Source organism: Bubalus bubalis, chromosome 22 (assembly GCF_019923935.1).
Source record: "Bubalus bubalis isolate 160015118507 breed Murrah chromosome 22, NDDB_SH_1, whole genome shotgun sequence".
NCBI lineage: Eukaryota > Metazoa > Chordata > Mammalia > Artiodactyla > Bovidae > Bubalus > Bubalus bubalis.
Window position 1 is genome coordinate 61,198,393 of NC_059178.1, and position 23,962 is coordinate 61,222,354.

Here is a 23,962-nt window from a genome sequence, read left to right on the forward strand (position 1 = left end):
CTCTGCCTCTGTGCCCTCACACCCGCACCCCGACCCCTCACCCCATCACCCTGACCCCTCATCCCAGCACCCCGATCCCTCACCCCATCACCCCGACCCCTCACACCAGCACCCCAACACCTCACCCCACCAACCCGACCCATTACACCCACACCGACCCCTCACACCTGCATCCTGACATCTCACTCCAGCACCCTGACACCTCATCCCAGCACCCCGACCCCTCACACCCCAGCACCCTGATCCCTCACACCCACACCCCAACCCCTCATATCCCACACCCTGACCCCTAACCCCAGAACCCCGACCCCTCACCCTAGCACCCCGACCCTTCACACCCCTCACACTGACCCCTTACACCCCACACCCCGACCCCTCACAACCACACACCCCAACCCCTCACAACAGCACCCTGAGCCCTCACCCCACCAACCTGACCCATTACACCCACACGGAGCCCTCACACCTGCACCCAACCCCTCACACCGCTCACGCTGACCCCTCACCCCAGCACCCTGACCCCTCATACCCCTCACACTGACCCCTCACCCCAGCACCCAAACCCCTCATCCCAGCACTCCGATCCCTCACCCCAGCACCCCGACCCCTCACACCAGCACCCCGACCCCTCACCCCACCAACCCAACCCATTACACCCACACTGACCCCTCACACCTGCATTCTGACCCCTCACCCCAGCACCCCAACACCTCATCCCAGCACCCCGACCCCTCACACCAGCACCCCGACCCCTCACACCAGCACCCCTCCCCTCACACCAGCACCCCAACCCCCTCACACCAGCACCCCGACCCCTCACACCAGCACCCCAACCCCCTCACACCGGCACCCTGACCCCTCACACCAGCACCCCTCCCCTCACACCAGCACCCCGACCCCTTCACACCAGCACCCTGACCCCTCACACCAGCACCCCTCCCCTCACACCAGCACCCTCAGGAGGTAGGTGGGCGGAGTCAGGTGAGCGGGCACCAGGGGAGAGGGGCTTGCGGTCACAGAGCACAAGACCACACGCATCCCTCACGTCCTAAAGTCAAGACCTCCTCAGACAGCACTGCCCGCCCCCACACAGCTCCCCAGGCTCCCCTCCAAGTGCCAGGAACTTCTGCTTGTCCTGTCACTCCCGTGGTCACCCCCCACCCCACTGAGGCCAGAAGTGGGATGGCCACGCCTGCGGCTGCACTTCTGCAGAGCAGCCCAAACCTCTGCGGTCTGGCCAGGCATCTTTCCAACATCACCTCAGGTGGATGAGTCACTGCAGCCCCACCAGGGACGTGGTACCCACCAGGGATGTGGTACCCACTGGGGCCTTCTGCAACTTTCGCCACTGTGTACAAATTCTCTAAGAATTAGCTCAATTGGCTAGGTACCCACAGTGGTAAATTTTCCATGTTCATAAATGCATCCCCAAGAGTTCTCCTATTTCCCGAAAGTGACTTAGAGAATCAACCATTTTAATCCTTCATTAGTTCATTCAACAAATATTTACTGAACTGCTGTAATTTTCCAAACACTGGGTCAGACGTTGGGGAAAGAAATGAATGGGATGCAGTCCATGTCCTCAAGGTCATCAGTCAAGCGGATGAGCTGGCAAGTTGAAACATAGTTAAGCTGTGGTTTTCCAGTAGTCACGTACAGATGTGAGAGGTGGACCATACAGAAGACTGAGTGCCAAAGAATTGATGCTTTTGAATTGTGGTGTTGGAGGAGACTCTTGAGAGTCCCTTGGACTGCAAGGAGATCCAACCAGTCAATCCTAAAGGAAATCAACCCTGCATATTCACTAAAAGGACTGATGCTGAAGCTGAAGTTCCAATACTTTGGACACCTGATGTGAAGAGCTGACTCATTGGAAAAGACCCTGATTCTGGGAAAGAGTGAAGGCAGGAGGAGAAGGGGACGACAGAGGATGAGATGGTTGGATGGCATCACTGACTCGATGGACATGACTTTGAGCAAGGTCCAGGAGACAATGAAGAGCAGGGAAGCCTGGTGTGCTGCAGTCCATGGAGTCGCAGGGTTGGACCTGACTTAGTGACTAAACAACAATAGGGAAAAACAATAGAACGACAATGGCTTTCTCATCAGAAAGCCATGGAGACCAGAAGGAAATGGGACATTTTTCAAGGTCTAAAAGAAAAGAACTATCAAACCAGATCCTACATCAGCAGAAACATCCTTCAGATGAAAGGGTATCGAGACATTCTCAGGTGAGGGAAAAGTGAAAAAACCTGCCACCACCTGATACCCTTAAAGGCTGGTTTCAGAAATTTCTCAAAACAAGGTGGAAAAAAACCAAGAAAAGGAATACTGGAGTAGGAAGGAAGACAGAATATCATAAGCAAAAATAAAGGTAAATACAATACACTTTCCTATTCCTCTTCAATTTTGTGCATTATGCTGATTGAAGCAAAAATTATAACATTATCTGATGTTCTAAATATGAATAGAGAAAATATTTAAGAAAATTATAAGTGGAGGGGAACATTTTATGTATATAATATATAATGTATTAAATATATCATCAAGGGAAGTAAAGTTTCTACCCTGCATCCAAAGTGGTAAAATGATGACACAATTATGTCATAAGTTCTATACACATAATATATTACTTAGACAAGTCACTAAAAAATCTGTACAGAGAGACACTCACTCAAAAGCACTATAGATAAATAACCACTAAATAATAACCCCCCCTTCTGCCCTGCTCCAGCCCCTGGCAACCACCATGGTTCAGTTCAGTTCAGTCACTCAGTCATGTCAGACTCTTTGCAACCCCACAAATTGCGGCACACCAGGCCTCCCTGTCCATCACAAACTCCTGGAGTTCACTCAAACTCACGTCCATTGAGTTGGTGATGCCATCCAGCCATCTCATCCTCTGTCGTCCTCTTTTCCTCCTGCCCCCAATCCCTCCCAGCATCAGAGTCTTTTCCAATGAGTCAACTCTTTGCATGAGGTGGCCAAAGTACTGGAGTTTCAGCTTTAGCATCATTCCTTCCACAGAAATCCCAGGGCTGATCTCCTTCAGAATGGACTGGTTGGATCTCCTTGCAGTCCAAGGGATTCTCAAGAGTCTTCTCCAACACCACAGTTCAAAACCATCAAGTCTTCAGCGCTCAGCTTTCTTCACAGTCCATCTCTCACATCCATACCTGACTACTGGAAAAACCACAGCCTTGACTAGACGGACCTTTGTTGGCAAAGTAATGTCTCTGCTTTTGAATATGCCATCTAGGTTGGTCATAACTTTCCTTCCAAGGAGTAAGTGTCTTTTAATTTCATGGCTGCAGTCACCATCTGCAGTGATTTTGGAGCCCCAAAAAGTAAAGTCTGACACTGTTTCCACTGTTTCCCCATCTATTTCCCATGAAGTGATAGGACCAGATGCCATGATCTTCGTTTTCTGAATGTTGAGCTTTAAGCCAACTTTTTCACTCTCCTCTTTCACTTTCATCAAGAGGCTTTTGAACTCCTCTTCACTTTCTGCCATAATACCTTCTATGAATTTGATGACTCTAAGCTCATATAGTGGAATCACATAGTATTTGTCCTTTGTGATTGGTTTATTCTACTGAGCATCATGTCCTCAAATTTCCCTACTGGAACCCGTGTCAGAATTTCCTTCCTGTTAAGACTGATTAATTTTCCACTGTATGGATGGACCACGTTTTGCTTATCCATTCAACCACTGATGGACACTTGGGTTGTTGCTCTGTTATGAACATGGGCTTACAATATCTGTTCAAGACCATGCTTTCAATTCTCTTGGTTATACACCCAGAAGCAGAATTGCTGGGTCACATGCAGGAGACATAAGAAACTCCAGTTCAATTCCTGGGTCGGGAAGATCCCCTGGAGGAGGGCATGGCAACCCACTCCAGTATTCTTGCCTTGAGAATCCCATGGACAGAGGAGCCTGGTGGGCTACTGTCCATGGGGTCACAAAGAGTCAGACATGACTGAAACAACTTAGCACATAGTAGTTCTATTTTTAATATTTTGAGGAAATGCTACACTGTTTTCCACAGAAGCTGCACCATTTTGCTTCCCACGAACAGAACACAAGAATTCCAATTTTTGCACATCCTCACCAACTCTTGCTGTTCTTCTGACGGTCACCGTTTGAATGCGTGAGAGGCAGTGTCTCTGCAGTTTTCACTGTATGGGTCTTTCTCCTCCTTGGTTAAGTTAATTCCTAAGCACTTTACACTTTCTGATGTTATTGCAAATAAACTGTTTTTGCTTCATCGGGGAGTGCCTAGACCTGTTCCTGGTAGTGCCAAGTGGAAGGAGCTGCTGTGTTATCTCCTGCATTAAAGGGCTTGAACCTTCCGCCTTCTGGAAACATCCGTGGACCCCCACCCCATCCATGGCTCGCGGTGAGCTGCTTCACAGGAGGCTCTTGGCCTCCCCTCACCTGCTGAACACAAACTCACCTGCTTGCACACCAAGAGATCAGGAGACCATTGAGCAAACCGAAACTGCTCATGAACTGGCAGCTTTCCTAGCAGAACTGACCGCCAAGCAGCCATACCTGAACATCTGATTTCTGCCCCTACCTCATGCCCTCCGTGGACTGGTGGCGGTGGTTGCGGTAGAGCTGCGGCACACCCAACATAGCCTCGGTCAGCACGGCCAGGAAGCCCAGGGTCTCCACAAAGAGGGCCGAGTCAATGGACAGGTAGGTGATGTAGCCCGCCAGGCCAGTGAAGGCCAGGACACACTGCACGTAGTCCGCAAAGCTGCTCCAGTGCCAGAAGTGGTGGGGGTCGAAGTCTAGGGCAAAAGAAACAGACGTGAACCGGGGGCGGGGTCAAGGGCGAGGTCAGCGTGAGGAGGACGTGAGTGAGGAGGGCGAGGTCAGCATGAGGAGGATGCGAGTGAGGAGGGTGAGGTCAGCGTGAAGAGGACGCGAGTGAGGAGGGCGAAGTCAGCGTGAGGAGGATGTGACTGAGAATACTCAGGTACTTGAACAAATATCTGCCCCCAGTCCAGGACGTCGGCACAAGCCTGGACGGGGAACGGTGCCCAGGGAAGAGCCTCGCATCACACATGTCCACCCGCCCTCCAGGGAAGGCCCCAGGACTTCACTGCAGCTCCGGCAGGCTGCGGGGCCCACGTGACCACCTCCCCTCTCTTGCTCCTTCCCTTCAGGCCGTCACTGTCTCCAGTCTGCTGGTCCCCGTCCCACCGTGTCACAGACAGGTTCAGCAAAGCTGTTTTAGCTAAAAACATTCATCCACACAAATGCCAGAAACGGGGCCCGGCGAAGGTCAGAGGTCACCCCGTGGTGCTCAGCGGCACCAGCGCCCTGTCGAGCCCCTCCCCTCAATAAACACAGAGGACAGGACCCCTCCCTGAGTCCACCGTAACAGACACAGAGGGGAACACGGAAACCAAATAATGGGGTTAAGACGGGGGAGGGGGGAGAGGGCGTCTCTGGGAGCGCGAGGTGCCCAGACCTTGGCCGCCACCCACCAAAGAGCTCAGTTACATGGCTGCCATTTGCCAAGTGTGCAAAAAGATCTATGTTTACACAAAGAAGATACAAAATTGTGTTTTATGTAACTAAACTCATTTGTGACAAAAAACACAGCCTCAGATAAATTTAAAGAATTCCTTTTGAAACATATAGTCAGAGGAGCCGTCACCCACTTTCTTCCCCCAGCACGACAGACGGAGCAGCCTCCTCCCATCAGCCTGGCACCCGCGAGGGCCCTGAGCGGGCAAGCCAGGCCACGCAGGAGGAACCTAGTGCTGGCAGAATGCACTGCCCGTGCCAGCTCCCAGGACTCAATGCTCAGGGACCTGCCTCCTCCAAAAGATTAGAGCCAAATAATTCACTTCAAGAGGGGCAACCCCAGTGGCTCAGTGGTAAAGAAGCTGCCTACAATGCAAGAGACTCGGGTTTGATGGGAAGATCCCTTGGAGAAGGGCATGGCAACCCACTCCAGTGTTCTTGCCTGGAGAATCCCATGGACAGAGGAGCCTGGTGGGCTACAGTCCATGGGGTGGCAAAGAGTCAGACACGAATAAACAGGCACACACAATGCAAGAACCTAAGGGACAAGAACATGGATCTTTTTATGGTGACTAATTGTGATGAGCTGCAGTAATGAGCCTAATTCCTGCCGTTCGGGTTTATAGACCTTCAACCATGTGGATCAGACGCCACACTCCAGATGATACTCAGGCACCACAGCTCTCAGATTATCGGCCGACAGTGCCACCAGCGGGGCACCCACGGCTGCAGCTGCGGCGACGGTGTGGCCACCGCAGCCACCAGCGCTGCTGGGACAACCCCAGCAGCAAACCCGACTCCAGCGCGCAACCGCCATTCGCCTTCTGCAGCTGAAGCACAGGCCTGCTGGAGGGCCACACCCAGGAACCAGCTGGCAGCCCAGGGAGAGGGCAGGCGGAGCAGGGGGAGGCAGGAGGGGCCAGGAGGGGACATGGGTGTGGTCCCACAGCATCACCAGGCCCGCCTCTGAGTGGGGGCAGGGGGCCTAGAAACAGTTATGCAACCTGCCTACAGTTCTACGGTTAGGTGCCAAGGGACCAAATAGACATGGTCTGAATGAATAACTCAAGGGTGTTTTCTCAAAGGGTCCTACTGATTGTAATGAGACATCATCATCAATAAGCATGAATTCCAGTAAAGGAGTAAACCTGCCCAATTCAATACTCGTTTGACAAACAGCACTCAAAGAACAAGATTCAGGAGGCCGGTTTGTGCCTCCAAGGCCAGCATCACTTGGTGACCGCTGCGTGCCCTCCAGGGGTGCAGACAGAACTCCCTGAGGGCAGGAAAGGGAATGAGGCGGCGGGATCAGAGTTGGTCAGGGGGAAAGAGGACAAGTCACAATCGACTCCCACTTTCCGAAGCCTATCCCTGCCGTATCTCAGGCAGAGAAGCGTCTCTTTCAGGAGCTCCACTGAGGACCACTGTTTCTGACGTTCCAGAAAAACATACCAGCACCTGGGAGCATCTGGCCCCTTCCAAGAGGATACATCAGTGAAACATGGGAGGAAGGAGAAAGAACCCTCACATGCATTTTAACAATATTTATCACATATCCAAGACGAGAGGATGGCAAAGTGTGATGAGATCAAGAAAACCAAGAGCCCCACAGATGACCAGCTGCATTTCCCAGAACTAATCTCAAGAAGGCCTAAAGCCCACAAAAATATTCAGTAAACTAAATTCACAATGTCTGACATCTGATCAAAACTGACCATTGGAAATGGTAACTAAGTGGGTGAATATATATGACTTTTTTCTTATCATTTAAATCTTATTAATAGACAAGGCTCCCCTGGTGGTTCAGATGGTAAAGAATCCTCCTGCAATACAGGAGACTTGGGTTGGATCCCTGCATAGAGAAGATCCCCTGCATAGAGAAGGGAATGGCAACCCACTCCAGTATTCTGGCCTGGGAAATCCCACGGACAGAGGAGCCTGGTGGGCTACAGTCCATGGGGTTGCAAAAAGTTGAACATGACTGAGCAACTAGCAGACATACACACACGCACACACACACAAGACCAGGGACTACTTAAACAAAGAAGGACAATGTAGCAGGGGGTTTTAGCACATGTAAGTTAACCATCTAACAACAATTACTCTAAGATGGGCAGGGTATAAACAGACATAGGTGTTTCTGCTAAGATCAGGACCAAATCAATCAAGTTCGCTCTCATCACTTCTAATCAACACTGTGCTAGAGACGCCATCCAGAGCAATCAGGCAAGAAAAGGGGGAAGAGGAAGAAGTAAAACAATCCGTATTCACAGAGGACATGATCTTCTTATCAAATATATAAGGGACCCATTCAAGGCCACGAGAACGAACAAATGAGCTCGGCAAGATTGCAGGCTGTCAGAGCAACTTATAAAAGTAAATTGCATTTCTACATACTAGCAGTGAACAATCAGAAACTAAGTTTAAAAAGCAATACCTTACACGATACCATAAAAAATACGAAATACTTAGGGACAAATCTGACAACGTGCAAGATGGGTACACTGAAAACTACAAAACACTGCTGAGGGAAACCAAAGAAGACACAAGTAAGTGGAGAGCCTATGGAGCTCCTACGCTGGAGGTCTCAATGCTGTCATGTCGGAGCCTCCAAGACCAGCCCCGGACCCGGTGATCTTCAGGGGGACTCACCCAGCGTGCCAGCGTAGTCCCAGCTGTGACACGTGGCCACAGGACACACAGCCGAGCCAATGAAGGGGAAGGCAGGGGGGCAGCGCCCAGAGGACTCCCGCTGTGGCTTCCAGGAGCCTCTCCCTCGGATGAGCTTGATCCTCCAGCAACAGACAGCGACCAGGGGAGCTCATCAAGGCCTCAGTGCCCAGAGTTTTTACCGGGGGCTGGTCACATGACACCCTCCGCTTAACACACAGTGAAATTCCAGACTTCCAGAAGGACAGCAGGTGTCCAGACAACTGAAGCACAGAGGGCACCTCTTTCCAATTCTGGGAACAACGGGAAGTCTCCCAAAATCCGAGTTCCCGGACATCACTCAGGGGCCTGCTGGGGAGGCAGGCCTTTCTAAGGACAGCAGCCCCAGGGTGGCTGTGGTAACACCCTCTGCACAAGCATAATGATGACTAGTCTCCCCAGATTATAGATTCAAGATAACCCCAACCAAAGTCCTAGCATGCTTAATGTAGAAAGTGACCAATTGACCCTAAGATCCACAGGGAAAGGCAAAGCACACAGAACAGAGAACAAAGCTGGAGGACTAACACTACCTGATCCCAGCCTCAGTACCGGGCCAGTAATTAGGACAGTGTGGTGCTGGCACAGGAAGCGAGAAATAAATCAGTTCATCAGAACAGAGTCCAGAAACGGACCCACACAGAGAGAGCCGACTTCTGACAGAGATGCAGAGGTGATTTAGCGGGGAAAAAAGACAGTCTTTGGACATCCATACACAAAAGCAGTAAAGCTGAATCCGTACCTCACACCAGAAACAAAAGTAACACAGTTAATCAGATCAGAGATCTAAATGTAAAACCTAAAACTACCAGGAAAAAAACAGGGAGAAACCTTTGCGGCCTTGCGTTTGACAAAGATGCCTCAGATCTGACACCAAAAGCACAATCAACAACAGAACAAACTAATAAGCTGGGCTTCATAAAGAATTAAAAACTTTGGCTTGTCAGAAGAAATTACTAAAAGAATGAAAAGACAAAGCACAGACAGGGAGAAGATACTGCAAACCATGTATCTGATGAAAGGACCTGTATCCAAAACATTAAAAACTCACAACTCAATAAGAACAACTTTTAAAGGGACAGAAGACCTGGATACTTCACCAATGAAGATTCTAAGGATGACAAACAAGCACGTGAAAAGATGTGACGTCATTCGTGAAATGCAAAGTAAGACAACAATGAAATGCCACCACACGCCTATTTGAATGGAAAAAAAAATTTTTTAAAGGTCCATACAAATCACTGATGAGGATGCAAAGCAACTGGAATTCACACACTGCTGGTGGGAATGCAAAATGGTACAGCACTTTGGAAGACAGTGCAACAATTTCATTAAAAATTAAACATACACTTACCATACGATCCAGCCAGTCCACTGCTAGGTATATACCCAAGAGAAAAGAAAGCACATGTTCATATAAGACCTGAACGCGAGAGTTCATTCACAGTTTTATTTGTAACAGTCAAAAACTGGAAATGATCCAAATATCCATCAACCAGTTAATAAACAGAAAACTTGTAATATAACCATATAACTCAACAATAAAAAGGAACAAACTGTTGATACACTCTACACCCTGGACAAATTTCCAAACAATTATGCTCAGTGAAAGAAACCAGACAGAACAGTATATACTGGATGGCTCCAAATTCTGGTAAAATTCCAGTAAATGTGTCAAATTCTAGTAAATGCAAATGAATGGTGACGGAAAGCAGATTAGTATTTGGGGGAGGCGGGGGGTCACAAAGAGGAAAACTGTGGGATGACCAGCATGTTCACTGTCTTGGTCTGGGCGAAGGTTGTACACAGGCCCAAACTGACCAGAGCTTCACACTTTGATGCACTCATTGCATGCTGATCAGACCTCAGTAAAGCTGCTTAAAGGAAACAGAGCTGCTTGAGTGGACAGGGAGTTCAGAGGGGCCTGAGGAGCAAGGGCAGGGGGACAGGCCCTCCGTCTCGGGAAGCCCACCCTCATGGCTGAGTCTCGAGAGCTGCACGTGGGCTGGATGAGACCTGGCGTGGCTTTATCTGACAGTTCTCTGGGGCAAAGAAGGGGCCGGCTTCCTGGTTAAGGCCCTCCTGGGTCTCCCTGACCATCTCTGCCACTTGGGCTCCCTCAGGTGCAAGGACGGGCCCTGTGTCCTCACACGAGGGAATTGCCAGCGTCCCAACCCCGCCTCGTCACAGCCCGGGGCAGTGGCAACCACCAGCATCCCTGAGGGCCTCCACACCCCATGACAGAGAACCCAGCTGCCTCCGGACGGGCTTCCTCCAGGTCACAGAGCTGGGAGGGAACACTGCTGGAGCCCATCCACCTCTCTGCCTCCTGGACTTGCAAGTAGCTAAGGACACCCCTAAGGGACATGCTCTCAACACATCCTCAGTGCACGGGCCAAGGACCAGGCAACCCTGGGGGGCCGCACTCAAGGGCTCCTGAGGACCTGAGTCATCCAACCACGGCCGGTACAGAGAGGCTGGGAGAGGAAGCATGAGCACTGCTGCAGGGACAGGACCAAGAGAGGCTCCGCAGGACACCAAAGCCTGACAGTCTACAAAACGAGCACCACTTACAACTCCCAGGGGAGAAGTACACATTCCTTTTGAATATATATGATTTACAACAATAAGACAAACAACCCAATTAAAAAATGATAAGGACCCAAATAAATATTTCTCTAAAGACACACAAATAGCAAACAAGCACATGAAAAGATGCTCAACATCACGAATTGTAAGGAACTCAAGTCAAAACCATAATGAGATATCACTTCATAGTTACTACGATGGCAAAAGTGAAAAGGAAAATAGAAAGGCTTGATGAGGATGTGGAGAAACTGGGAACTTCATACACAGCTGATAGGAATTTAAAATGGTGCAGCCACTTTAAAAGGCAGTCCAGCAGTTCCTCAAATGATGAAATGTGGAGTTACCACACAGCCCAGCAACTCTATATCTATGTAAATGCCCCAAAGAACTGAAAACCTTCTTGTTCACATGAAAACTTCCCATGATTATTCACAGCAGGACTATTCAAAACAAGAAACAACCCAAATGTCCATCACTGGACACATGGATAAACAAAATGTGGTCCAGCCACACAGTGGAATATTACTCAGCCTTAAAAAGGAATGAAGTACTAACACAGGCTACCACCTGGAAGAATCTTGAAAAAACATGCTCAGTGAAAGAATTCAGACACAAAAGTCTGTATTATTCCCTCACGTGATGTGTCCAGAATAAGCAAAACAGAGACAGAAAGCAGATCAGTGGTTACCAGGGCTCGGGGTAAGGCAACTGGGCAGTGTGGGGTCTGTTTTGGGCTGATGGAAACATTCTGTAATGACATGGTGGTGGTCACCGCACAACACCGTGAATGTACTAAAAACCAATGAACTGTACACTTTCAAATTGTATACAGACATACATATTCACTTTAGAGAATGTATTCTCTAATACTAAAGATAAAAATAGTTCTTTCAAACTTTAAGTTTGAGGTGCTGTCATTTGAATCCTGGACAATTTAAAAGACATTTAATGACCCTTCTACCCATTAACTGTAACTGATGTGGTGAGTTAAAACAAGCAGCAGGGAGAAAAAAGCAGGAAATTACATAAACAAAAATGTCGGCTGAGGATAACACTGGGTAGATACAGAAAGCATGAAGTGAGACTTGCAGAGTTTAGTCAGAAAAAGTTAGAAGAACACAGAAGATGCTAATAAAATGTATAGATCGCTGACCTGTAATCAGAAGAATCAAGAATTTCTTATACTTTTTTAGGGATTCCTACATCAAAGATTTTTTTATTAATAATTTTTGAAATAAGCTAAGAAAGAAGAATGGTCTGGACTCCCTCTCAAAACTGATTCTAGACCAGGCACAGGGGTGGGCTGGCACCCTACTTCTGAAACAGAGCCACTCAGGTGACACCTTCCTCCTGGGCCACTGGATCCCACTCTGTACATGAGCGGATGGTGCTCGGAGAACAGGGACACAGGCAGAACGCTGACAGGAGGATGCCCACGAGAGCTGAGGTGTTAATACAAATCACCTCCCCTCACTCCCCTGGCAAGCCCCCAGCTCAAGAGGGATGTGCTTTCTCCCCAGATGTGGTTTCCAGTCAGTGGCCCCAAAGGGCAAGTCTGGATGGCAAGGCACTCGGAGCTGAAAGAAGGTCCCAGGCCCACATGGGGGCCAGTCAATCAGCACAGGGCCTCCAATCCACCCAGCTCACCTGCCCCTGAGCTGCCACTAAAGATGCCTGGTGGTGACCAGCACATCCCAGAAGCTTCCCAATTATGTAAACGTGGAGAAATCCCCACCTGGCTGGCGGAAGGTCTGAGGCTCCCTGGATCCACAAAGCCATTCCTTCCCTGCTCAGTCCAATCACTTCTGAGTTAAGAAGCCATTTGCTATCTGAAGAATCTGCACCAGGAGCTTGCGTCCTAGTGGCAAGAAGGACTTGATGTCCTATCGAATTGTATTTTTATTCTCCAAACGACTATGTAAGAGATTTAGTCTCAAACAGTATAGACCGGCCACCAATGATGCCGGAGAGAGCAGCGGCCTCGAGAGAGGGTGACCGCCCTTTCTGCCCTGGATCAGGGCGATTCCAGCAGCAGCTCCAGCCACCCGGCCACCTGGGGATGCTGCGCTCAGCCTGCCGCTTTCCTCGCCAGAGAAAACCAGGACCAGCGAATGAGCGGGCACCCCGGGTCAGCGACGGTGACCTGCCCCAGGCCCAGGGTCCAGTGAGGATGCACGCGGCTGGCCTGGGCCCCTGCGCCCCCAGGGACGGTCCGGAGGGCTCCCCTACGTGGGCTCTGCTGCAGGAAAGCGCAGCTCCGCGGAGCCAACTTTTAAAAAATCACAACCCCTTGGCCAGTCTCAGTGGGCAGCTTCAGGCTCTCAGATTGTGATGACACATCACAAAGAGAAAGGGTCTGGGGTCGGCCGGACCTCTGACCCGGGCGCCTGGCCCGGCCGGCGGCGGGGTGGATGCGGAGGCCTGGTTGCTGTCACCGGGCAGGCTGTGGGTCAGACCCGCACGCCTTCCGCCTCCGGGGGTTGGAGTACGGCCGCCCCGGGCCGCAGCCGCCCCCTATCCTCGCGCCTGCCCCACCCATCAGGCCGAGACCCAGTTAACTGCGGACACCCGGCTCCGCGCAAGGGACCCTCGATCCAGGCCGCGTGGCCCGCGCGCCCCCGTGTGGCCGGCCCGCCCTGCTGCTCCGGGGAACGCGCGCGCACGAGCGACTGCGGACACAGTGGCACGAGCCCGGGGGCAGGAACTCCAGCAGCGGGGATGGGGTGGGTCCCCACGTGCCTGAGGCTGTTGTCAAAATCAACAGAGCAAGCAGCTACTGATCAGAGTGTCAGACCCCACCCCTCCCCAGAAGCTTAACAGGGGACAAAGGAGAGTCAAGGTCAGGTCCTGGCACCCTTAGGCCAGGTCACTAAACACAGAGACAAGCAAACAAGCCCCAAGCACAGTGGGGCCGGTATCTGGAGTTGCTACAGTATTTTATCTAAAATAGCCAGTTTTCAACAAAGTATGGCAAGTGGCCCATACAGAGAAGGAAAAAAAGAAACAAATTACTTTTTAAGAGACAGAAAAACCATTAGACTTGGCAGAAAAGACTTCAAAGCAGTCCGTAAACGTTTGATTTAAAAAAAAAATTAAAGGAAACCACACATAAAGAATAGAAGGAAAGGCTTCCCTGGTGGTTCAGTGGATAAGAACTGGCCTGCCAATGCACAGGACACGGGTTCAATCCCTGATCAGGGAAGATCCCACATGCCACAAAGCAACTAAGCCCGTGCACCATAACTGCTGAGTCTGCACTTCACATCTAGGCAAGCCACCGCAGTGTGAAGCCCGCACAAGCAACGAAGAGCCGGTGCAGCCACAAATAAATAAATGTTTTGTAAAACAGAATTAAAGGAAGTATATTGACAATGCCTCATTAAATAGAGAATATCAATAAAGAGGAAGAAATTACTAAAAAGAACCAAATGAAAATTCTGGAATTGCAAAGTCCAGAAACTGAAGTCAAAAGACACAATCTTGGTGCACAACAGCAGAGCTGACCTGGCAGAAGAATCAGCAAACTTGAGGGCAGATTGATAAAGATCATGCAATCAGAACGAGAAAACAGAATTCCGAAAACTGAACAAGACCTCAGAGACACACGGGACAGCAGTCAGTGCACAAGTATGTGGCGTGTACACAGGAGGAGAGGAGGGGAGAAGGAGAGGGAAACAGCCAAAGACATGATGGCTGAAGACTCCAGATATGACGAAAATATCAGTCTGCACGCCCAAGCAGCTTAACAAATTCCAAAAAGGATAACGCAAAGGGATCCACACCCTCACATATCATAGTCAACCTGCTGAATGCCAAAGGAGAAACTGTTGAAATCAGCAAGAGAAGGACTTCCCTGGCAGTCCAGTGGTAGTCCAGCAGGACTCCACACTCTCACTGCCGAGGGCTCAGGTTTAATCCCTGATTAGGGAACCAAGATCCTGTAAGTCATATGGCATGGCTGAAAGAGAAATTAGCAAGAGAAAATGAAAAACACACTTGAAATGCAGCAAAAAAAAAAAAAAAAAAAGCCCTGTTAACCAAAATTCTTACATTCAGCAAAACTTTTTTTTCCTGGCCATACAGCTTATGGGATCTTAGCTCCTTGATTAAGAACTGAACCCAGGTTCCAGGCCCTAGGCAGTGAGAGCAGAGTCCTAACCACTGGACCACCAGGGAATTCCCACAAAACATTTTTTTAAAAAGGGCAAAACAAAGACATTTCCATATAAAAAAGATCTGAGAGAATTTCTTGTTAGCATACCCATCTTATAGGGAATACTAAAAATAAATTATTCATTCTGAAAGAAAGGGACCTCAGGCAGTAATTATAATCTACTTGAGAAAAACAAAAAGTATAGGTAATGGTGATCATGTAGGTAAAAGGCAGTAAAAGTGCATATTTCTTCTCTTTTTCTCTTTTAATTAAAAATCAAGTTAGTATAAATTTAAAGTAGATTTTGGTAAGATGCATATCATAAGCTTTGATGTTCGAGTCAAACACCAAGCAAATAATATAACATGATACAATGTAGTATACTATTATATACACATATGTGTCTATATATATATTTAAGGCTTACAAAAGGAATTAAAATATTACCCTAAAAGTGTTTACTTAATACAAAAGAAAGTAGTAAAGAAGGAACAGGGGGAGGTTAGGGCAGATGGGAGGACAGAAAGCAGAAAGTGAAATGGCGAGTGTAAATCCAAACATAGTGACATGAAATGTGAGTGAAGTAAACAATCTAATCAAAGGCCAGAACTGCCAGATGAATTTTTTTAAAGATCCACTATATGCTTTCTACGAAGGCAATGGCAACGCACTCCAGTGTTCTTGCCTGGAGAATCCCAGGGACGGGGGAGCCTGGTGGGCTGCCGTCTATGGGGTCGCACAGAGTCGGACACGACTGAAGCGACTTAGCAGCAGCAGCATATGCTTTCTACAGGAGACATACTTTAGATTCAAAGATATAAAAAATAAGTCAAAAGTACAACGGAAAAAGATATACCATACAAACAGCAATCACAGGAGATCTACAGTGGCTATACTACTATCAGAAAAAAACAGACTTTAAAACAAAACGATTACTAGAAATAAAGGAAAATTTTATGATGATAAAAGGGCCAATCTATCAGTAAGATAAAACTATAAACATACACACCTAACAACAGTGCTCCAAAATATAAAGAGCAAAAACTGACAGAAGTGAAAAGAGAAACAAATAAGGTAGTTGGAGATTTCAATACACATTTTTAGTAACTGACGTAACAACTAGACAGAGGAATAAGGAAAGAGAAGAGCTGAAAACACTACAAAACCTAGCCAGACGCTCCTCTACCCCACCTGAAGAGTAGAACATACATCATTCACAAGTGCACATGGAACGTTCTCCAGGAGAGACCATTGGCCAAGCCATCAAACAAGCCTCAATTTAAAATGACTGGAATGATACAAAATATTTTCTCCAACTACAATGGAATTAAATTAGAAATCAATGCATGTGTGCTATGCATGCAGGCTAAGTCATTTCAGTGGTGTCCAGCTCTTTGCGACTCTATGGACTACAGCCCTCCAGGCTCCTCTGTCCATGGGAGTCTCCAGGCAAGAATACTGGAGTGGGCTGCCACGCTCTTCTCCAGGAGATCCTCCTGACCCAGGGACTAAACTGGCATCTCTTAGGTCTCCTTCATTGGCAGGTGTGTTCTTTATCACTAGTGCCACCTGGGAAACCCCTAGAAATCAATAACAGAAGGAAATTTGGGGATTCATTAATATATGTGGAAATTAAACAACACACTCATAAGTAACAAAGGAGTCAAAGAAGAAATCCTGAAGGAAATTTAAAAATATTTTAAGGCCAATGAAAACATACCAAAACTTACAGGATGCAGTGAATACATTACTTACAAAGAAATTATGGCTAAAAGTTATATTAAAAAAGATGATCAACTATATGTCAATAAAAAAGGAAGGAATATCTCAAATCCATAAATTAACCTTATAGCTTAACAAGTAAAAAAAAAAAAAAAAGAAGAAGAACTAAACCCAAAACAAGCAGAAGGAAAGAGATTATAAACACTAAAGTGGAAATAAACTAGGGACTAGAAAAACAATAGAAAAATACCAACAAAACCAAAAGTTGGCTCTTTGAAAAAAATCAATTAAATGCATGAACCTTTAGCTGCAAGAAACAAAACAAGATGGAGAGAGAGAGAGGGGACTCGAATTACTGATGTCAAGAATTAAAGAGAAAAAAAAAAAAAGAATTAAAGAGAGATCATTACCACTAACTTTACAGAAATCAAAAAAGATTATAAAAACAATATATGCCAACAAATAACAGATTAACTGGACAAATTCCAAGAAAGAATTTCTCTTGAAACTAACTCAGGAAGAAATAGAAAGTAAGAATAGATTTACAAGTAAAAGACTGAATTAGTCCTTTTAAACTTTCCATAGAAAGCACAAGCCCAGATTGGTTTCACTGTCTGATCCTACCAAACACTCAGAAGAACCGATAAACCTGAAGCAAGTGCTGAAGAAGCCCCTGGATCTGATGCACTGCACGGTGAGTACAGTCGTAACCACCAGACTTGCCAAGAGACTAAAAGTGATCATCCAACCATCAGACTTGCCAAGAGACTAAAAATGATCATCCAACCATCAGACTTGCCAGAAGACAAAAGTGATCATCCAACCATCAGACTTGCCAGAAGACAAAAGTGATCATCCAACCATCAGACTTGCTAGGAGATGAAAAGTGATTGTTCCAACCATCAAACTTGCTAGGAGACTAAAAGTGATCATCCAACCATTAAAAAAAATGGTAAATATGTAATGTGTTATAGGTACTCATTACCACTACTTGGCTATTATATCACAGTATATAAATGTGTCAACACGTACCTTTAATTTACCTGTCAAATATATTTCAATTAAAACACTTTTAATTAATAAAGAATTAATAGCAATTCTTCACAAATTCTTTTTAAAAATAGAAGAGGAAGGAACACTTCCTCTTCCCATTTCCAACTTATTTCATAAGACCAGTTCTATCCTGATACTAAAATCAGTTATCATATGAAGAAGGGAAAAAAAAAAAGGAAACTAAGGAACCTAAGGAACCTAACAGTAGCAAACCAAATCTAGTAACTTATAAAAAGCATTATAAATCATGATCAGATGAGATTCATCCTAAGAATGCAAGGTTGGTTCAACATACAAAACTCCATCAACATAATGTACTGTAATGAGTAGAATAAATGACAAAAACCACATGATCACCTCAATAGACACAAAAAGCATTTGACAAATTCAAATATCTTTTCATGATGAAAACAAACTCAGAACAGAAGGGCACTTGCTTAACCTAATATAGGGCATCTCTGTAAAATCTGTAGCCAACACCATACTCAATATCAAGAAAGAAATGCTCTCTCACTATGACCAGTAACCAGACAAGCACATCTACATCTACTCTCCCACTTCTGGCCACAGTAATTAGTCAAGAAAAGAAATAAAAAGTTTCCAGATTGGAGAAGAAGGAGTAAAACTCTCTATCTGTGGATGACATAATCTTGCATATAGAAAATCCTCAACTATCCATTAAAAAGCTATTAGAATGAATGAGTTCAGCAAAGCTGCAGGTCCCAAGATCGATATGTGAGAATCAATTCTATTTCTACAAAGTAACAATGAACAACCCAAAGTGAAAATTAAGAAAACAATTCCATTTACCACAGAATCAAAAAGAATAAAATACTTTGGAATAAGCTTAACAAACAGAATTCATGTCTTTCTTTTTACCTCTCTGCATCCCTCCCCGTTAACACACACAGAATATGGGTAGGCTTCTAGTGGTTACTTCATGCTTGAAAACAGCAGGCTGTGTTGGTTAGCTGGCTGGAGATGCAGCCACACGGGGTGGGTGATGCCCATGCAAGGAGAGGATGAGGCACAGGTGTGAGTGGAGACAGAGACGGACAGAGCTGCAGAGCAGGAAACGGACCCGGTGCTCCAGGGGTGGCACATGCAGCGTGGTACATACCCAGAAAGGACCGCCCAGGGGGGACTCTGACTTCTCCATCTTTATTATCTGCAGCTACATTTAAAAAGAGAAAGAGAGAGAAAACAGAAAGGAAGAAGAGACAAAAACAGACCAATTTTAACACTGGTAAGTCCTTGTTGCATTTCTTTAAAAAAAAAAATGGAACAGAAAGACAAGCTTTTGGTTTCTGTGCATTAGGAAATCCACTTTGTGAACTACTGTTCTCCAAACCTGTCCTCTTTCAAAATAAGTCCCTGGGACAGAGGAAAAAAATGAAACGTCACCAAATCTCACTTAATTTCTAAGGTCGGAGGTGCTGACAAGATACAGCAGACCCTACCTTCCACTTCCCCCGGAAACTCATCTGGACACAAACCCTGGCTACAAGACAGCTGTCCCAGGGTCCAGACTCTTCAGAACAAAGCTGTTTCCCGAGGGCACTCAACACAACACCCACCTTGAGCAGACAGCTAGTTCAGCATGTGAACCTGCCCGCCCTTGGACATCACATCAAGTCAGGGAGCAGGGCTGGCAGCTGCCCCCAGTGGTGGCCCAGGAAGGACCCAGTGATAGATTCCACTGCCAGCCACCTTGCCTTCCCACTCGCCCCCGCCCCACCTGAGGCTTCCTTAGACTGGGCCACCCCAGGACAACAACGGACTGACCAGAGGCCCTGAAGACCACCAGAGCTCCTCCAGGGGGTTTCTACCTGCAAGTGGAGCTGGGGACGGGGGTCAGTCACTGAGGTCAGAAGCAAAGGCAGGAGCAAAGGTCATGGGTCTGCACTAGGCAATGGAAACTACCCCAAACTGGAAATTTTTCAAGTAATCAGCTAAAAGCAAATACCAGCCTTTCTGCCTAGACCCGGGGACAGCTGATACTGCTCAGGGAAGAGCTGGGGGGATGGAAGGGATGGTTCATAAACCAACAGGAAGCACTGTCTCCTCTCCTTACCCCGCCTCCCTTCCAACACCCTCTTCTGGACCTTCTGGGTTCTGAGTCCCCAGAGCTGGTCAGATTCTCCCAGCTTTTTGGTTCTGTCTTTGATTTAGACCAGGTTCACCATTAATGGGCACCTCCTCTAAAGATCAAAGTACCAAAAGAGGGAAGAGGGGTAGGCTACAGGACAGGGCGTTCCACTCAGCCATTTATGGTCTTGGACACAAAGCTGCCCTTCTCTCTCCCGGCCTGATCCCGCTGAGCTGACAAGCAGAGCTTCACACCTGCCCTGCAGAACCACCGGGCATGGCCAGGTGCAGGGCTTGGGGTCAGCCAGACACACACCCTGGTCAGGGCGGCCAGCAGCAAGCTGGGTGGGAAGGTCACATCCTGTGCACAGCGTCAAGCTACCGGAGGTTTTTCGGCTGGAAAGCAACACAATCAGATCTACGTTTTAGAAAAACACCTTCATGTAGGACAGATGGAGGAAAGGGCGCTCTGAAGCCGAGAGACACTGGCAAAGTTTTGTGATCACGTGCCCCCACAGATCTGTACTGAAGACACACCAGGCACCAAGCTGCAGAAACGACTGCAACACTTCCAGACCACACTGCCCTCAGAGCCTGCACCCCCCCCACTAGGAGGAGGGCCCCTGTCCCCTTGACTCAGGGCGGGCCTGAGGTGCAGGTCGGCAGAAGCAATGCTGTGTGATTTCCAAGACCAGATCTTTAAAAAGATGCAGTGTCCACCCGGTTCTTCCCAGACACTCCTGTTGAAACATGGCTCCACAGTTTGAGGAAGGCCAGTTCTCATGAGGAGCCCACGTGGGAGCATTCCAGCAGAGCCCAGCTGAGGTCCAACCGACGGTCAGCACCACGTAGACACAAGAGTGAGGAGTAAAGAGAAAAACAGAGAGGGGGAGAGAGGGTGGGAGAGGCAAAGAGAGACAGAGAGATCCAGAAACAGAGGAAGACATGGGGAGGACAAGCAGGGGCAAGAGACAGTGAGAGAGCAAACAGCCCAAACTGCAGAGTCTGGGGTGAAAATGTCCTTTCCTGTCCCCAAATTTGGGGCCCACCTGTCGAGCAGCTACAGAGACAGGAGCTAGAGACGACTAAGCCGAAGTTTCAGCAAGGCTGAGACAGGACAGTTAGCCCTGGGGCGGCCAGAGGACAGGACGGTGCTTGACAGACAAGAGGCAGATCTGCAAATGCCCCGGGCACTCTGGTCCTCATCACGGTTTGAGACTAACTGCTGGGGGCGCCTTGGAGAGACCACATGGGGGCTACGTGTGGGAGGGGGCCGAGGTGGACAACAGCTGCCGCGGAGAGGTAGGGGGCCCAGGGCCCACGAGGAGGTGTGTTCATGGTGGTCCAGCAACACAAGAACAGAAGACCCTAGGTCAGCACCAGGCAGTGGGCTGGACCGAGGCACGATTGTACCCTGAGGTCCAAGGACACAAAGGAGCCCCTGAAAATGCAGAACAGTCTGTGGATAAGCATCCTCCTGGGAAGGGGGATCCTCAGCTTTCATTCTCGGGATGGTATGCGACTCTCCCCACCCAACATTTTCTTCCCGCTGGACTAAGCTGTGACTACATACCATAAGAATTCACACTTCGAGTGTGTTTAGTGCGTTCCCAGAGCCTGCCACCACCTCTACTACAGACCTCTAGGGCTTTCATCAGCTCACAAGGACCCCTGTCCTCTTCCGCAGTCAGCCCACCCCCTCTACCTCCCAGCCACTTCCACCAGAGTGCTGAGACTTGGGGCAAATCTCAACTGAATTCACTCGGGTATCCGGCTGGTGGCCCACTCACTGGGAGGCACTCGCTGTTTCTAGTGACTGCATGACACAGGCATCTGGCAGGAGAGATGTGTGACCCTGAGGACCCCATTTAAACAACTTAGCAGCCTCACTGTTGGCACGACCTCAAGACGGCACCCGCCGAGAGCTGAGAGGGAAGCGAGCTGAGAATGGCACTCCACCTCCTGGAAACCTCCCTGCCCCACCCACTGGGGCCCCAAAGAACCCCGATCCAACAGCTGTCCCAGGGGCCCGGACTGGGGCCTCCAAGGCCATGTCCAGACCAGGTCTGGGGCAGGAAACTGGACAGCGAGGTCAGAGCATCTTGTCACAGCAAGGTCCACGGTCCAGGGGACCACCATGCCAGGGGCAAGAGCCAGCAGCAGAGGGTCTGAGGCGGGTAGCTGGCCACAGTGGGCAATGGGACTTCCGTCACGTGAATCATGGGGTAAAGTAAAACAAACACGCTCACCACTGCAAGGTACTGGGAACTGATTTTGAAAAGTAAATAAAGATAAATATGGAAATCACCCCTGAATACTCATTGGAAGGACTTATGCTGAAGCTCCAATACTTGGCCACCTGATGCGAAGGGCCAATTTGTTAGAAAAGACCTTGATGCTGGGAAAGACTGAGGGCAGAAGAAGGGGATGACAGAGGATGAGATGGTTGGATGGTATCACCGACTCAGTGGACATGACTTTGAGCAAACTCTGGGAGGTACTGAAGGACAGAAGAGCCTTGGGGTCACAGAGTCGGACCTGACTTAGTGACTCAACAACAAGTGAGCATTCACCTGCCTCTCCTTTATACATCAAACTGTTGAAAGGCTGAGTAGCATTCACGGGGAAGTACTTCTAGAGGGGCAGGGACAGTAGAGTGGGGTGCTGGGCAGCCAGGACAGACTGTCGGGTCTGGGCCCTGGGCCCCCCTGGCTGCCACCCTCCAGAGAGGCCAGCTGCTAGGCATGCCTCCTGGAGGAAGAGCACAACAGTCCTGTAGAATCTAAAGGGCAGACCTGGATCGAATCACCTTGCAGAATGTTCTTCACAGGGCAGCCCACACAGCCCTGGTTCAGCAGCCTGATTCTGTGCAGATTCTGCAGCCCTGTCGCTCCAAGTGCTGCTGCCGGTTCGCTGACCCTGTGCTGGGCACGAAGCGCACAACATAGAACAAACAACAGATAAGTTCAAAGGACAAAGGGGATTTAGGGAGAACTACAGATCATCACTTCATGGGAAATAGATGGGGAAACAGTGGAAACAGTGGCTGACTTTATTTTTCTGGGCTCCAAAATCACTGCAGATGGTGACTGCAGCCATGAAATTAAAAGACGCTTACTTCTTGGAAGGAAAGTTATGACCAACCTAGATAGCATATTCAAAAGCAGAGACATTATTTTGCCACAAAGGTCCATCTAGTCAAGGCTATGGTTTTTCCTGTGGTCATGTATGGATGTGAGAATTAGACTGTGAAGAAAGCTGAGCGCTGAAGAATTGATGCTTTTGAACTGTGGTGTTGGAGAAGACTCTTGAGAGTCCCTTGGACTGCAAGGAGATCCAACCAGTCCATTCTGAAGGAGATCAGCCTGGGATTTCTTTGGAAGGAATGATGCTAAAGCTGAAACTCCAGTACTTTGGCCACCTCATGTGAAGAGTTGACTCATTGGAAAAGACTCTGATGCTGGGAGGGATTGGGGGCAGGAGGAGAAGGGGATGACAGAGGATGAGATGGCTGGATGGCATCACTGACTCGATGGGCGTGAGTGTGAGTGAACTCCGGGAGTTGGTGATGGACAGGGAGGCCTGGCGTGCTGCAATTCAAGGGGTCGCAAAGAATCGGACATGACTAAGCGACTGAACTGAACTGAAGTGAACAGATTAAAAGGGCTTCCCAGGTGGCACCAGTGGTAAAGAACCCACCTGCCAATGCAGGAGACATAAGAGACAGAGGTTAGATCCCTGGGTCAGGAAGATCCCCTTGAGGAGGGCATGGCAACCCACTCCAGTATCCTGGCCTGGAGAATCCCATGGACAGGAGCCTGGTGGGTTACTGTCCATGAGGTCACAAAGAGTCAGACATGACTGAAGGGACTTAGCATGCACCCCCATATAGATTAAGAAGACAAACTGCAACAACAAAAAGACACCGACCAATCACAGTTTGTGGCCCATAACTGGATCTTGATCTAAGGAAACAAACTGGCCAAACACTTAGGAAACACAAGAGACAGTTGGAAACTCACACAGATGGTGGTTTGATAATAAGGAAGAACGGGCTTCTTATGGAATGATGATATTGTGTCATGCTTTCTTAAAGTCTTATC

The 23,962-nt window shown here is 48.3% G+C and overlaps 1 protein-coding gene across 3 annotated transcripts in view; it reads right to left on the reverse strand.

The window, feature by feature from the left end:
* Window positions 1–23,962, reverse strand: part of SLC66A2 (solute carrier family 66 member 2) — a 41,826-nt gene that overhangs the window by 9,441 nt on the left and 8,423 nt on the right. The window contains exons 4-5 of one of the 3 annotated variants that reach the window (XM_006079574.3): window positions 18,892–18,945; window positions 4,584–4,800 (exon numbers count right to left, since the gene is read on the reverse strand). The exons of 1 other annotated variant lie outside the window; for it this stretch is intronic. In XM_006079574.3, the coding sequence (XP_006079636.2) occupies window positions 4,584–4,800; window positions 18,892–18,945 (271 nt within the window). The remainder of the gene's footprint in view (window positions 1–4,583; window positions 4,801–18,891; window positions 18,946–23,962) is intronic. One more of the 3 variants, XM_006079575.3, reaches the window with a different exon arrangement.